At 44.5% G+C, this 15,000-nt stretch overlaps 2 protein-coding genes across 5 annotated transcripts in view; both read left to right on the top strand.

Annotated features, from left to right (window-relative positions):
• The window catches only part of pacs1 (phosphofurin acidic cluster sorting protein 1), a 52,493-nt gene extending 52,052 nt beyond the window's left edge, over nt 1-441 (top strand). For all 4 annotated transcript variants that reach the window (XM_076027931.1, XM_076027930.1, XM_076027929.1 and 1 more), the window contains exon 25: nt 1-441. This exon is cut by the window's left edge and continues 2,335 nt beyond it. The gene's annotated coding sequence lies outside the window, so the exon portion shown is untranslated.
• A 5,428-nt stretch (nt 442-5,869) lies between these two features.
• Nucleotides 5,870-15,000, top strand: part of klc2 (kinesin light chain 2) — a 14,070-nt gene continuing 4,939 nt past the window's right edge. Inside the window, exons 1-11 of the mRNA XM_076027895.1 lie at nt 5,870-6,145; nt 6,759-7,095; nt 7,793-8,009; nt 8,726-8,915; nt 10,010-10,183; nt 10,293-10,392; nt 12,257-12,306; nt 12,484-12,545; nt 12,953-13,061; nt 13,547-13,690; nt 14,703-14,827. Coding sequence (XP_075884010.1) covers nt 5,918-6,145; nt 6,759-7,095; nt 7,793-8,009; nt 8,726-8,915; nt 10,010-10,183; nt 10,293-10,392; nt 12,257-12,306; nt 12,484-12,545; nt 12,953-13,061; nt 13,547-13,690; nt 14,703-14,827 — 1,736 coding nt within the window. The 5' untranslated portion in view covers nt 5,870-5,917. The remainder of the gene's footprint in view (nt 6,146-6,758; nt 7,096-7,792; nt 8,010-8,725; nt 8,916-10,009; nt 10,184-10,292; nt 10,393-12,256; nt 12,307-12,483; nt 12,546-12,952; nt 13,062-13,546; nt 13,691-14,702; nt 14,828-15,000) is intronic.

The raw sequence follows: 15,000 nt of genomic DNA, 5'->3' as shown, positions 1-15,000 counted from the left end.
ATTTGTCCCGCTGCTTTGCAGCTTTGTGCTTCTTGCTGTCTGTGCTCACTGGGAAGGTGGAAGGTGTTTCTCCACCTCAGAAGCAGTCGATGTTTTGCCTGGCTACAGGTTCTGCTCAGACGGAGCGCTTCCGAAAAAAGCTTGTGGACTCTTGTGGAGAATATTTTTGCACATTTTGCCATCGTTTTCTTCAGCAGCAGTCTTCAGCTTATTTGCCTTTTTGCCTATACAATAATTCTAATAGTCTATGACGCTTGTACATATCGGGTAGTACTTGTAATATCATATTGTAACGTTTCCTTTTATTTTCTCTTTGTGAGTGCAACATGTTTTGTAGTACTTCTTTTCATGATTGCATTTGTAAGTCAGAGATGTGGGATGAAAAGTGGAAGTGTTTATTGTTTCATTTGTTTTTTAAAAATAAAAATACCGCTGACTTTTCGTAGCACTGCTTCTTGTGTCTGAAGTCACAGTGGATGTGGAGGAGATGATGTTGATTACTGTTGTCTCGTATCATCGTGTATCGTGTTAAGTTGTCAACGTAAACTAATTGAGCAGGTTTTCTCGAGTAGGCGGCAATTGAGCCAAAGGAATAAAAGAAGAAAATGAGACAACAGTCACAGAATAATAAATATACAGTTGCAATCTAGCACCATGGATCGAGCAGCAGTCTAAACACTTCAACTAGGACAGTGTTTTTCATCCGTTTAAGAGCCCCAGCACATTTTTTTTTTTTTAAATCCCATGGCACACTGCCAATTAAAAATGCTCTAAAATACCACTTTTCAGCCTCATAATGGCAATATTGTCCTTGAATTTATTCATCCTCAGTCAGTGTGAAACCTGGGAAACCCCTTTAGATGCACACAAAGCTGATATCTAAGGAGGAAAACAGGCTCACATTCCTTGTAAAGCACAGTCGCTCCATCATGGAATGTTTTTTTTTTATTTTTTTTTTTATTTTTAGACCAATGTGTAGACCAATGTGACCAAGTCAAATTGGATAATTGCTCATGGCACACCTAACACATGGTACAAGGGTGTGGCCGCGACACAGTGGTTGAAAAACACTGATGTAAATAAGAAAAATACGTCACTGTATAAGGCAATTACAAACATAGAAATATAGCAATAATTAATTCAATGTAACCTTTATTTTGCCAGGAAAAGTCCCATTGATATTAAAAACCTCTTTTCCAAGGGAGTCCTGGCCAAGAGACGGCAAATCTTTCAATTTCAGCAATTTACAATCAACAGTACAATATGAGGAGGTTGTCTCTTAGCGCTCTTAGTCTGGATGTAAAGGCATTTAAAGAAATTAGCACAAGAACTCATCATCATCATCATCATCATCATGTAGGCCCGAGTCGCGAGAGTTAAGGCAAGGCGCAATGTTATCGCAAAACACTTCATGGATTTAAGACCTGACATCAGACATAAATTTACCGCGAGAGCCAAGTATCGCGAGATCTACCGGTCGCACGCACAGCTACTATAACTAACTGGACTTCTGGTTCTGGGTAGATTTGTCTTGATCCGAGCTGATTAAAATTTAAATGAATCTATGAAGCTCTATTAAAACGTAAGTGCTCAAAATACATTCAACGTTGTCATGTTTTGTTTTTTTTAAACACACACACACACACACACACACACACACACACACACACACACACACACACACACACACACACACACACACACACACCATAAAAATAGTACTTAGTAATAGTACTAAACAAACTGGGCTGTTCAGAGAAAGCCTTTAGCAGGCAGTGAACTCATCAGGTGCCTCTCTGCGGTAACTGCAGTACTGCGCAGGGTTTTACTGGGTGATGACCAGTCAGTGACCAGTGGGGGAGAAGAAGAAGAAGAAGAAGAAGAAGAAGAAGAAGAAGAAGAAGGTAGCAGGCTGCTTGCTACCTTCTCCGGCGTCTTCTTCTTAACTAGCTGCTACTAGCAGCTAGTTAATTAGCTGTATGCTAAACACAGTTCTTGGCTAACTCGTAGATTTACGCGGTGCCTGTAATCTCATTAACGTTAAATTAAGGTGAGTTTAGGGAGAGAGAGAGCTATTTATGTGTGTATTGCACCTGCCAGTGCCAAATAACTCGACTAGTACGAAGCTGGTGATGAACGGGGACAGGTTGCTTAGTGATACTCTCCAATATCCGGCGTCCTTCAGTGTAAAGTTATTCTTCATTTTTAAGTTGACCGCCTGATGCTGGCAAAAAGCGTCGTTGATTTTAAAATGAAACTAGAAAACAACCGTACAGTTTTCTTTTGAGTAATTCCCTTCCGCTGTCAATCCTTTCTGCTTTCGACTGATATAATAATTGCGATGCGTGTCCTTTATTTTGAACAGCCAAACCGGAAGTTGTCTTTTCCCCCCCCCTCCCCTGAGTAGACTTGGCCACTGATATATCTGGAGCATCACAACATTGTCCTACAGCTTTTGTTCACGGAACAAGATAGCGCCGCATTTGTCTTCGATGAAGGTAAAAAAAACAAAAAAAAAAAACAAAACACGTCAGAATTGTATTTGTTTAAAAATATCACAATGTTAAACCGACTAAACGACCGTAGCGGTAGCGGAAACGTGAATTAACATGAGCGCCGAGGTCGGCAAAATGTGTCGGGTTCCCTTCAACGCGGTCCGGGTTTTTGATGCGAGACCCTGCGCATCTTCAAGCGGCTCCTCCTGCCATTGCGTGTGTTTGAAAATAGTAAATGATGCTGTAAACGTTCCACCGTCTGTCCGATTCTTGTGTAATATCGCGGTGTTTGTGGGGGGGCGAGGTGGCGGCGGCGGCGGCTGGCGTTGTTTACAAATAGCTTTGCGTGTCGGAAAACCCGGAGATTTTAGTCGTTGGCGGCCGCAAATGGTGATGCATCGGTTGCATTAAACGGTTGATGTGTTTTTATAAATGTTTATTGAAATCCCTCCATCATCGGTCACCTTGATTGATCTGCTACTCAGACAAGCTGCAGCCCCTCCCGGGCAATAGGCCTCGGCGACCGCCGGTAACCGACGTGCTAGCGATGATGATGATGATGATGATGATGATGATGATGGTGGTGGTGATGATGTGCCGTGAAATGCACATTTTCTTAAAAATAAAAAATAAAGACGAGATAATATGAAGAATATTGTTTTCTTCATCCGACGTTTGACACTTTTCACGGTCACGGTGCGATTTGATTTGCTTGTGACGGACTGTAAAGAGGAGGATGTGACAGTGGTGCATTGCAGTGTGCATGAGGCGGATGGAGGGGGGTGGGGGGGTCTGGAGGGGAAGGAGGGAGGGAGTTTGAAGGAAATGGAGGAGGAGAGCAGGTGCGCATCCATCGTCAGAGCGGGAGACGAGCGACAAAGTCACGGCGCGTCACACCGTTGGTGGGTGTTGCTGATGCCTCTTCATCAGTGTGTGATGTACAGGGGGGGGGGTCGGACCACCACCACCCAAGTAACGCGTGAGACCCCCTGAAAGTCTCATATATTTTTTTCAAAAAGCTAAAAAGAAAAAGAAAAAAAAAGAAACATTATTGTTACTAAAAATGTCTTTAAGATCATTGTGTCTAATCTTATGTATTTATTTATTTATTTATCTATATTTAACTATGCACAATTTTCTTTGGCCGAGCTGAGCTTTGGACAACAGTCACTGTGACCTACTTTATTTTGAAGCGGTGTCACGAGGTTTGGGTTTCCATACTGAACCAGGTGATGCTTGTTGTTACCTGTTGGGGCTGAATGTCAGCACGTGTTGGGGTTCAGTTGTGTTGAACTGTTGGGAGGTTTATGAATGTGTGTGTGTGTGTGTCTGTGGTGGTGGGGGGGGGGGGCATTCATCCATGAAATATTGTATGGTTGTGCGTTAGGAGACGTTTCTGATTGCTTGTCTTTCTATTGTTTACATTACAAGTAATCACCAAGTTTCACCCCCCCGCCCCCCTCCCCCATTACAATGTTCCGTGAAATCGACCCAAGCACATTCTCATGCGCTGTGTTTTGGGCTTTACCTATTTTCACATGTTTCGTTTAGCTCTCTGTTTGCAGCCTGGTTTCCGAACCTGCGAGAGGTATCAGGTGGCTTGTTTCCGGAAGTCAGTGTTTTAGCACGGACTCTGTGAAAAGTAGAGCAAGCAAAAAGGAAGTGAAAGGATGGGAGTTTCTGGGGAGCTCACCAGTAGCCTAGAAACTGCTAGTAAACAATGGTAAAGGGAATTTGCATGAAGTGGGATGACTAGATTAATCATTTTCATAATTATTTTAGCAATTGCTTGGAAAAAGCCCATCCAGTTGATCTAATCCATCCATAGCAAATGAATGGCTGGAAAAATCATAATCTGGTGATAATAATCCATCTATCCATCTATCTATCTATCTATCTATCTATCTACCTTTCCATCTATCTATCTATCTATCTATCTATCTATCTATCTATCTATCTATCTATCTACCTTTCCATCTATCTATCTATCTATTTATCTATCCAGCTATCTATCTATCTACCTTTCCATCTATCTATCTATCTATCTATCTATCTATCTATCTATCTATCTATCTATCTATCTACCTTTCCATCTATCTATCTATCTATCTATCTATCTATCTATCTATCTATCTATCTATCTATCTATCTATCTACCTTTCCATCTATCTACCTTTCCATCTATCTATCTATCTATCTATCTACCTTTCTATCTATCGGCCTTGCAGGACCTTTGATTTAAGCTGCTCCCTATAACAGAATCTGACCTTGACTCCTTAACTTTCACTTGTAACCTGGCCTCTCTGGATGGAGCCGATCCATGTGCTGACTGAGCGCGTCTCGTTTTAATGGACTTAGCCTGGCGCTGACAGCTGCTACGTCAGCCTCCAGCTCGGTGAAATCCTCTCGGAGTAAAGAATGACTTGACACGCACGGCACAAACACACCTGAGCGTTGGTGCGACGGCCTCCCTCGGTGCTGTGCCACACTGCAGGTTTCCACTCTGCGCAGGGTTTACTGAGGGTGATCAGAGTGCCTTTATTTATCCCACACACTGGGGGAACTCTGCATAGTTGTAGCAGCTTGTACAGTGCAAGAAATGAATTAAAAAGAAATAAAAAAAACACAGGTACTACCCGAAATATTAGAATATCAAGTAAAAGTTGTTTTACTTTGGCAATTTAACATAAAAGATGAAAGCAACACATTTTATTGATCCATTCCACGCAAATTGACATCTCAAGCAGTTCCTTGTTGTAACTTTGCTGGTTAAGATTTTCAGCTCATTAAAACCACAAAGCCACAAACTCAGAAAATGAGAATCCTGTGAAAAGCTTCAGTTTTGTAGCTTCAAAGAGTCCAAAGAATCCAAAACACCTGCAAAAGGCTCCTGAGCCTTTAACAAGTCTGTGTTGGGTTGTTGGCTCAGAAGAGTTGACACATGGGGAAACACAACAACCTTCTCAGGAGATTCTCATGTTCTGGGTAGGACTGTAAATATTCAATAAAAACACAATATATACAAATTATTTACATGTCTGTCTAAGTATTAAGAGTAATAAAAACAAGATAAAACAGTAAAAGTATGTTTTTAAAAATACCCAGAAGCAACATATCGGAAATGATGCCTGATTGGCTTTTACACCTGTTTTCTGCCCGTAACTCTCAGGCCTGTGTTTCTTCTCAATCACTATTGATGCAACAGATACAGCATGACGATTGCACCAAGCAGCCAGAGGGGCAAATCACGACTTTCCGTAGATTTAAAATCAAATCCATTCCATTAAAATTAAAAATCTGATGTTTTACTCCACACTGCGAATTCACAAATTCGTGTTCTGACAAGCCGATAATCAAATCGCCCTGGTCCTCTCTCTTCACTCCCTGTCCCGGCCACAGTGAGTTTGAACTGGCAGTGTCCGATGTCCACCATGGTGTACCCACGCGAGGACGCCCTGGAGCGGCTGAGCCAGGATGAGATCGTCCTCAACACCAAGGCCGTCATGCAGGGGCTGGAGACGCTGCGTGGGGAGCACGCTCAGCTCCTCAACTCCCTGCTGGACTGCACCCAGCCGCCCGTGGCGCAGGAGAAGTCCGGCCTGCTGCGCAAGAGTCTGGAGGCCATCGAGCTGGGACTGGGAGAGGCGCAGGTGAGCTCGCTTTAACCCAGGGCAGGGGCAAACTACGGCCCGGGGACCATATGTGGCCCGTCAAAGCTTTTTAATCCGGCCGACCGAACTTGAAGAAATTATGTTAATAGTCAGTGAGTCATAAAATAAAAGCTGCATTTCCTCCATTTTTTCAGAGCTGAACACCCTGGAGGTTCTGGGTGGTTCTAGATGGTTCTAGATGGTTTTAAGAGCTAAACACCCTGGAGGTTCTGGATGGTTCTAAGAGCTAAACACCCTGGAGGTTCTGGGTGGTTCTAGATGGTTCTAAGAGCTAAACACCCTGGAGGTTCTGGATGGTTCTAAGAGCTAAACACCCTGGTGGGGCTTCACAGACACTGATTTCTTTGCAACTTTGCTTTGCTTGATTTTCCATTGAGATTACAGCAACATGTTTTCTCCATAATATCCCAGGATAGATTGTTTCCTCCTATGAGGTGGCTCACCAGAACACTCCATCCATCTGCTGCTGCTCCGGCTCCCTCTGTCACATTATAGAACCCGCTGTGGCCCCGCCAGCCAAAAAGTTTGGCCCTCTTTTAACCAACGTTGGATCAGAAGCCGTCGCTCAGCGCTGCGGTTTTCCTCCCGGCAGGTGATCATCGCTCTGTCGGGCCACTTGAGCGCCGTGGAGTCGGAGAAGCAGAAGCTGCGCGCTCAGGTGCGACGTCTGTGCCAGGAGAACCAGTGGCTGCGGGACGAGCTGGCCGGCACGCAGCACAAGCTGCAGCGCAGCGAGCAGAGCGTGGCCCAGCTGGAGGAGGAGAAGAAGCACCTGGAGTTCATGAACCAGATCAAGAAGTTCGACGATGACGCGTCGCCCTCGGAGGAGAAGAACCAGAGCTCTGGCGGCGGCGGCGGGGGAAGCGGAGGAGACTCTTCAAAGGACAGCCTGGATGACTTGTTCCCCAATGATGACGACCAGGGACCTGGTAGGACCTCAGCAGACACTTGAGCTCAGTGGGGAGATGGCGGCGTGATGCTTTCTCACTGTTTGTTCATTTCTGCATCGGACTGAAAATCCATTGCATACAGAGGCAAAACTAAATGCAGGCTGCACAAAGCCAGATTCCAAGCAACGAGTTGGAATCTGTTTGCTCAGTGGAACAAAGTCAGATTTATTCGAATGAAACATGTCATAGGAGCAAAATCACACATTGTAAAGACAACTAAATTCCCACTAATGCCAATGATATTGAATTTATTCAATGCAATAGAAGACTGAGCAAAGCTTGAGAAGACTGAATGACAACGGCTTTACATTCAGCAAGATCCAGTGTGTAAAACTTCGGTTGATGCATGATTTTTATATTGGTAGAAATGTATTTGTTTTTTTCTCGCTTTTTAAATTTTATGCAACCATCTTAAATTTTTGCTTTTAATTGGATTCATCAGGGGCGTGTTATGATTGGACGGAGGAGGAGACGGAATATTCTCGTCATCAAAGAGAAAAATATATTACAAATGTAAACGAGCGAAAGCAAACGTGATTCTGGTCAAATCTCGTCCTGCAAATCGCAGTTGGACTTTGGCGAAGTTTTAGAAATGTCGCTTTTATTTTGTGAAAAACTGTCATGGAAACGCAGCTTCTGAAAACCATTTCTCAACGCTTCCTTCCTGGTGCCACAGCGCAGCCCAGTGGGGAGGTGGCGGCGCAGCAGGGTGGTTACGAGATCCCGGCCCGCCTCAGGACCCTCCACAACCTGGTGATCCAGTACGCCTCGCAGGGCCGCTACGAGGTGGCCGTGCCGCTCTGCAAGCAGGCCCTGGAGGACCTGGAGAAGACGTCGGGCCACGACCACCCCGACGTGGCCACCATGCTCAACATCCTGGCCCTGGTCTACAGGTGTGGGAGCCTCCGAGTGTTGTGGTCTAGACGGCACCAATCCAGGCCAAGACATTATCAAGACTAGAGAGTAGCGAGACCAAGACCAGACCAAGACCAGACCAAGACTAGAGAGTAGCGAGACCAAGACCAGACCAAGACATTATCAAGACTAGAGAGTAGCAAGACCAAGACCAAGACCAAGACATTATCAAGACTAGAGAGTAGCAAGACCAAGACCAGACCAAGACATTATCTAGACTAGAGAGTAGCAAGACCAAGACCAAGACCAAGACATTATCAAGACTAGAGAGTAGCAAGACCAAGACCAGACCAAGACATTATCAAGACTAGAGAGTAGCGAGACCAAGACCAGACCAAGACATTATCAAGACTAGAGAGTAGCGAGACCAGGCTGGGAACAAGGGGGCAGGGTGTCACTCTGGGTGTCACCAGCAGAGTGTAAAACAGCAGCAGCTGGATTCTTTTCTGTTATTATTGTGTTATTACAGTGTTGGCTGAGTCTCCACTGGTCTGGGTCAAGAATCCCCAGTCCGTCCAGTCCGAGACCAGACCCAGTCAAAATGCCTCCGAGTCCCAGACAAGACCGAGACCCTTAAAAAGTGGTCTGGAGACCAGGACCAGCCTCCAGGACTACAATAATGGAGCTTTTTCAATTCATTTTCAAAAGCAATTTTTTTTTTCCAGCAATCCCTGTTTGTTGTTTGCTTGTGCAGGGATCAGAACAAGTACAAAGAAGCCGCTCACCTCCTGAACGACGCCCTGGCCATCCGAGAGAAGACGCTGGGGAAGGACCACCCCGCCGTGGCCGCCACCCTCAACAACCTGGCGGTGCTCTACGGCAAGAGAGGCAAATACAAGGAGGCCGAGCCGCTCTGCAAGAGGGCGCTAGAGATCAGAGAGAAGGTGAGTTGGAGTCCGCGGGGAGGATGCAGGTGTGGTGCATTTGGAAAAGTTGTGGACACGGGCCGCGTTAACGGGCCGCATATGGCCCCCCGGGCCACAGTTTGCCCATGCCAGGTCTGTACTGTTTGTTGCATCAATGAAATAGATTTAGTTGTGCTTTTCATTGAAACTGTGACAGTCTCACATTGACTCGTCGTTCATGTGGCTGTGAGGTTTTTTCTTCGGACCCCAGTTTTATACATTAAATACAAGCATCAGCGTCGTACTCGTCTCTTCAGAATACTGTCACTTTTTACCCCATTCTGTCCTGAGCTGCAGCGTTATCACTTTCACTCTTTTATTTCTTATTTCTAATATTTCATTGGCCCGGAGTCAAATTCCTTGATTTGTGTGTGTCCAAAACTTGGCCAATATGAGAGCTGCTTCCAGTCGGATTGAAGTATACTGAAAATAAAAGGTTTCCAGACTGATCAAAGTGCAATAAAAATACTTATTTATATGTCAGCATTATGTAGTTAACTGTTAATAATCCAACTGTTCATAAGATGTAAATATCTTGTGTTTTTCTCCCATCTTACTCCGTAAATATTTTATTTTATTTGAATTTATTTTATTTATTTTTGTTCATCAATATAATTTTCCTTCCCTTTGTACGGAAGCGTATTGCATTCACTTGGCAAATAAAAAAAAAATCTCTGTTTTTCAGCGTAATTATTTCCGTTTGTCGTGCAAATGTTTTTCTGCCCTATTTTCCCGAGTTTAGAGCGCATCGGACACAGTCACATCCATTCTTTCATTGAGTGCTGGATATAAATGGAAGTAAACAAGGCCAGCTTGTTCTGTTGCGGGGAAAAAATTGCACGAAAAACACTGAAAAGAGGGGGAAAATTTCTCAGGAAAACACAAAATATTAGCACAAAAAACAGAAATAATTACACTGAAAAACAGATTTTTTTTTAATTTGCCAAGTGAATGCAATACATTTCCTTCCCTTTGCACTTGGTGTTGCTGTCATTATGCAAATTTCCCCAATGTGGGATTAATCAAGTTCTATTCTATGCCACTGCTCAAGCGCGCGTCCTTGTGTGTTGCAGGTGTTGGGCAAGTACCATCCAGATGTGGCCAAGCAGCTCAACAACTTGGCCCTGCTGTGTCAGAACCAGGGCAAGTACGACGAGGTGGAGTACTACTACAGACGCGCGCTGGACATCTACGAGTCCAAACTGGGAGCCGACGACCCCAACGTGGCCAAGACCAAGAACAACCTGGTGCTGGATCCTCCATTTCTCTTTCCAACCGGCTCAGTCGTCGCACAGTCGTCCAGCTTTTGTTCTAACTGTGCGACACTTGTGTGTGTGTGTGTGTGTTGCTGTCCAGGCTTCGTGCTACCTGAAGCAGGGCAAGTTCAAAGACGCTGAGACTCTGTACAAAGAGATCCTGACCAGGGCCCACGAGAAGGAGTTTGGCTCCGTCAACAGTGAGTTGCTCCGTTTCACTTTGCTTTTTCTCACCAGGCCATTCATGTTGGGCTCTTCTTAAATTTTTGCTTTTAATTGGGTTAATCAGGGGGGGTGAGGGGGGGGCAGATCCTTCCCCCTCAATTTCGCACACTGATTAAAATGAAAAGTATTAATATAAAATAAAAATATAATATCAAAGTATTCATATAAGAGTATAATATCATTTTAAGTATTTATGAAAAGTAATATTAAATGGAATAAGTCATTGGTCACAGACAGCTGCGTCTCCACGACCCCTAGAATGACACCAAACCTCAATATGGCAACAAAACCTGGTGATGGAAACAGCGACACTTGGAAAAACCTCTCAAACACGGCTCAAAGGTTTTTAAGGCTCTCATGAGGAGGATGATCGCAAAAGTGTCATTAAAATACTTTTTCCGCATTTACTCGTCAGCGGACGTGACGTACGGGGGTCACGTGACCACTTCACTGCCCAGTGGAAATGGCGCGTTACGATTGGACGGAGGAGGAGACGTAATATTTTTTTTTCCGAGTCATCAAAGAGAAAAATATTGGAACCATTCTGGACAGCAAAGAAACGTAAACTAACAAAAGCCAACGGGATTCTGGTGAAATCTTGGATGAGATTTGATGAGAATTCCGGCTGATGCGCTTTCACACCATGAGGTGGAAATGCCTGCAAATCGCAATGGTGCTTTGTTGAAATTTTAGAAATATCGCTTTTATTTTTTGCGGAAAAACTGTCACGGAAATGCAGCCAGTTGGGACTGAGCCGCAGTGCTGGACCAGCTCTGGAACAGAACCGGAAATTACCTTGGAACTCTCTCTGAAGGTCGTAGAGACAGAAAAAACAAACTCCTACGCGTTCCTCGCATTTCGTACACTCTGACTTTTGACCCCCAATGAACTGGAAGTGACTGTAACTGTAAGTAAGTAACTGGACGTTAAAAAAAATGGTGTATTTTTTTTTTCCTTCTAAATCTTAAAGCACGAAAAGTCAAAAACCGTGAGTGCTCCGGGCTTGAAAATCTTAGCATGGCGCAGACGACAAGATCTTGATACTGAAAAGTTGTTCAACAATATAAAACTGTGGTAAGCATTTTCATTTTATGGCCCTTCAAAGTCGCACGACGCTCAAAATCCCCCGAGAAACATTGTCAAACGAAAACGGCCAGCTGAGTGAACGCTGCTTGCAGCTTTAACTTGTTTTTCTTTTTTTTTTAACTCGTCCTCGCCTCGTTTCTTTGGCCGCACGAGGGGATTATATTGTGCTGTGTAGCATGTGAAGCAGATTAAATGTCCGTGTTTCCCCGCTGCCTCTGCTAAGCCCATCAAACCTGCGCACGCTCACTTGCGTAAACAGAGTGCTGGGCATTCTGATAGAACTGGAGCACGTTTCAAAGTCTCAAAGTCTGAAAAAAAAAACAGGTCTAAAATGAAGCCCAGTAAAAGATGAGAGTGACGCTGTGTGGGATTATTATGAAATGACTCGAGTAGGAAGTTTCGTAGAAGGCATCGCGTTACGTCAACATCACGGCAATCGCTTAAATTTGAATTTATTTTGAATTATTATTGAAGATTAAAGAGTTCTAGACTGAAGGACACTGAGCTGCAAATCTGTCCCGAAGAGGAAGATTTGCACCACCACCACTTTGCATATAAAGTCTGCTTAAAGGTGCAATAAAAACAAAATAATTTCTCTTCTCTTTGCACAATATTGTTGCTTTAATTATGCAAATGTCCCCAATGTGGGATTAATAAATTCTATTCTATTCCACTGAAGTGTAAAATCTTCTCGGGCCACCAGGTGGGATTTATCAGCTGATTTTTCTCCTTCTTCTCATTTCCACTTTGCAGATGATAACAAACCAATCTGGATGCATGCGGAGGAGAGGGAAGAGAGCAAGGTGAGTTTCTCCTGCTCCCCGCCGCCCCCCCAGTGACAGCCAGCTGCTAATTATCCACACGTGTGGATTTTGGAACTGGTCCAGGGTCACTGTTCATGCTTGTCTCCAAAGACTCTGTTGAATCTCTGACTTGCTTTCTTCTTCTGTTTGCACCACCAGCTGTCTGGCGGGGCCCAGCGGAAGGACTTAGCCCCGTACATCGAGTATGGAAGCTGGTACAAGGCCTGCAAGGTCGACAGGTGAGTTTGAGTGAGGGACCTCATTTTCAAATCAGGGATGTAAATAATGCCAGGTGTGCTATGAAAAATTATCCAATTTGAATTGAATTGAATTGAATTGAATGGAATCGAATTGAATTGAATTGAATTTTAATTTTCGTTTACATTGTACATTAAAGCAATCTTGTGCAATCAACTACAAAAAGTATATATTTACACAACAAACAACTACTACAACTACAACAACAACAACAACAAAAAACCTTCCAAAACAAATTTGCACAACCAGATACATTCACATTTCTTTAACTTTCATTTAATTGGTCTCAAAGAAAACAATACTCGGATTCCATTGTGGAGTGACTGTGCTTTAAAAGGAATGTGAGCCTCAAGTCAACTCAGACACTGGCTGTGTTCCTCCCCTGCAGCCCCACGGTCAACACCACCCTGAAGAGTCTCGGGGCTTTGTACCGTCGCCAGGGCAAACTGGAGGCAGCTGAGACACTGGAGGAGTGCGCCAGCAAGTCCCGCAAGCAGGTACTGAAGCAGGGCCAGCGGAGCTACTGCTCCCAGATCAGCTTGAAGGAAGGAGACGTTGCTGCTGCCAGTAGTCAACAAACAACACCGGCTGAGTGGAAAATCAGTCAGGAAGTCAGTTTAAAGGTCCACTGTGTCATATTGGACCTGATTTATGATTATATATATATATATATATATATATATATATATATATATATATATATATATATATATATATATATATGAGGTCTCCAGGTTTGGGTGCGCAAGGCCACCGTAGCTCACTGGCAAACTCGGGAGGGGGAGCGAATGGACTCCCTCAGCCGACATAAGTGAAAACACTCTGCAATCTAAAAACTAACCTCTAGATGTCGCTGTTTCTTATTCAAAATCTCCAGATGTTTTAGACAGGAGCTTCAAATGCACCAGCAGGTTGTTTGACCTTAGAATCCCCTTATTCAGACACTGTGTGTGTGTGTGTGTGGTTGCGGTTCCTCCCCCAGGGTATCGACGCCATCAACCAGAGCAAGGTGGTGGAGCTGCTGAAGGACGGAGGGGGCGAGCGGAGGCAGAGCCGGGAGGGAGTGAACGGTCCCGGGGGGCCGCGGGGGGACAGCGAGGGCGACGACTCGGCTGAGTGGAACGGGGTCTGTTCAGCAAAAACACCTGCAGCACACAGCTCTCAGTGTCACACTCTGATATGACGGATGGCTTTTTATTGTCATTTTATAAGATATACAACATAATTCCAGCAGTAGGGTGTGGTGGCACCACAAATAGAATAAATAATAATCCATCTGTCCGATTTCAATACCCGCTTCTTCCGGAGCTCAAGGTCACAGGGGGTCTGCTGGAGCCTCCCAGCTGTCATAGAGTGAAGGCAGGCAGGGTGACACCCTGGATAAGTCGGCAGTTCAGGGCCACATAGAGACAAACAACCATTCGTACTCAGAGCCTCACCTACAGACAGTTTAGAGTTCCCAGTTCACATCACTTGCATGTTTTTGGAGTGTGGGAGGAAGCCGGAGAACCCGGAGAGAACCCAGCAGACACAGGGAGAACATGCAAACTCCACACAGAAAGGTCCCAGGCCCGGAATCAAACCCACAACCTTCTTGCTGTGAAGCGACAGCGCTGCTAACCACTGCGCCAGTGTGTCGCCCTGAAGTAAAGTAAAAGTAAATGTTAAGTTAAAGTTACGCAAAGTAAATTCCTGCAACGGTACATCAACGTGTGTAACGTAAACTAAGTGTAAAACTAAAGTTACACACAGTAAACCTACGTAAAGTAAAGTAAATGTTATGTGAATGTGTTAAAAGACTAGTAAATGCTACAGTACAGTAAAGTAACGTTACTGTACTGTAACATTACTTTACGTTACTGTACTGTAACGTTACAGTACCGTAATGTTACAGTACCATAACGTTACTTTACGTTACGGTACTGTAACGTTACTTTATGTTACTGTACTGTAACGTTACTGTACTGTAACATAAAGTAATGTTACAGTACAGTTAGAGAAGAAGTACAATGGCTCCAAATATTCAGAGAAGGTGCAGCAGTGCAATGAGTTTGCAGTTTGCAGTGGAAACTTAGCAAAAAAAAAAAAAAAAAAAATCTAATGAATCAGTTCATTTTGCTCTATGTCTCCCCCTCCAGGACGGCAGCGGCTCACTGCGCCGCAGCGGCTCCTTCGGGAAGATCCGCGACGCTCTGAGGAGGAGCAGCGAGATGCTGGTGAAGAAGCTCCAGGGCAGCGGCCCCCAGGAGCCCCGCAACCCCGGGTCTGTTCTCCCAGCACCCAGCTCAAATAACACAGCAGCAGGAAGACTCTTATTCTGAAAAATGACTGGAGTGTGCAAAATTGACTAAAAGTATATCCCCTGTGTCAGCGTGTAGAAATCCAGCTATTTTATGACTGGCTGACTATCAACTAAGTTTGGTGGACCGGATTAAA

This window comes from Nelusetta ayraudi, unplaced genomic scaffold (genome assembly GCF_046127955.1).
Source record: "Nelusetta ayraudi isolate G7.1 ecotype Tasmania unplaced genomic scaffold, CSIRO-AGI_Nayr_v1 ptg000022l, whole genome shotgun sequence".
NCBI lineage: Eukaryota > Metazoa > Chordata > Actinopteri > Tetraodontiformes > Monacanthidae > Nelusetta > Nelusetta ayraudi.
This window is presented reverse-complemented; position numbering and strand designations above follow the sequence as displayed.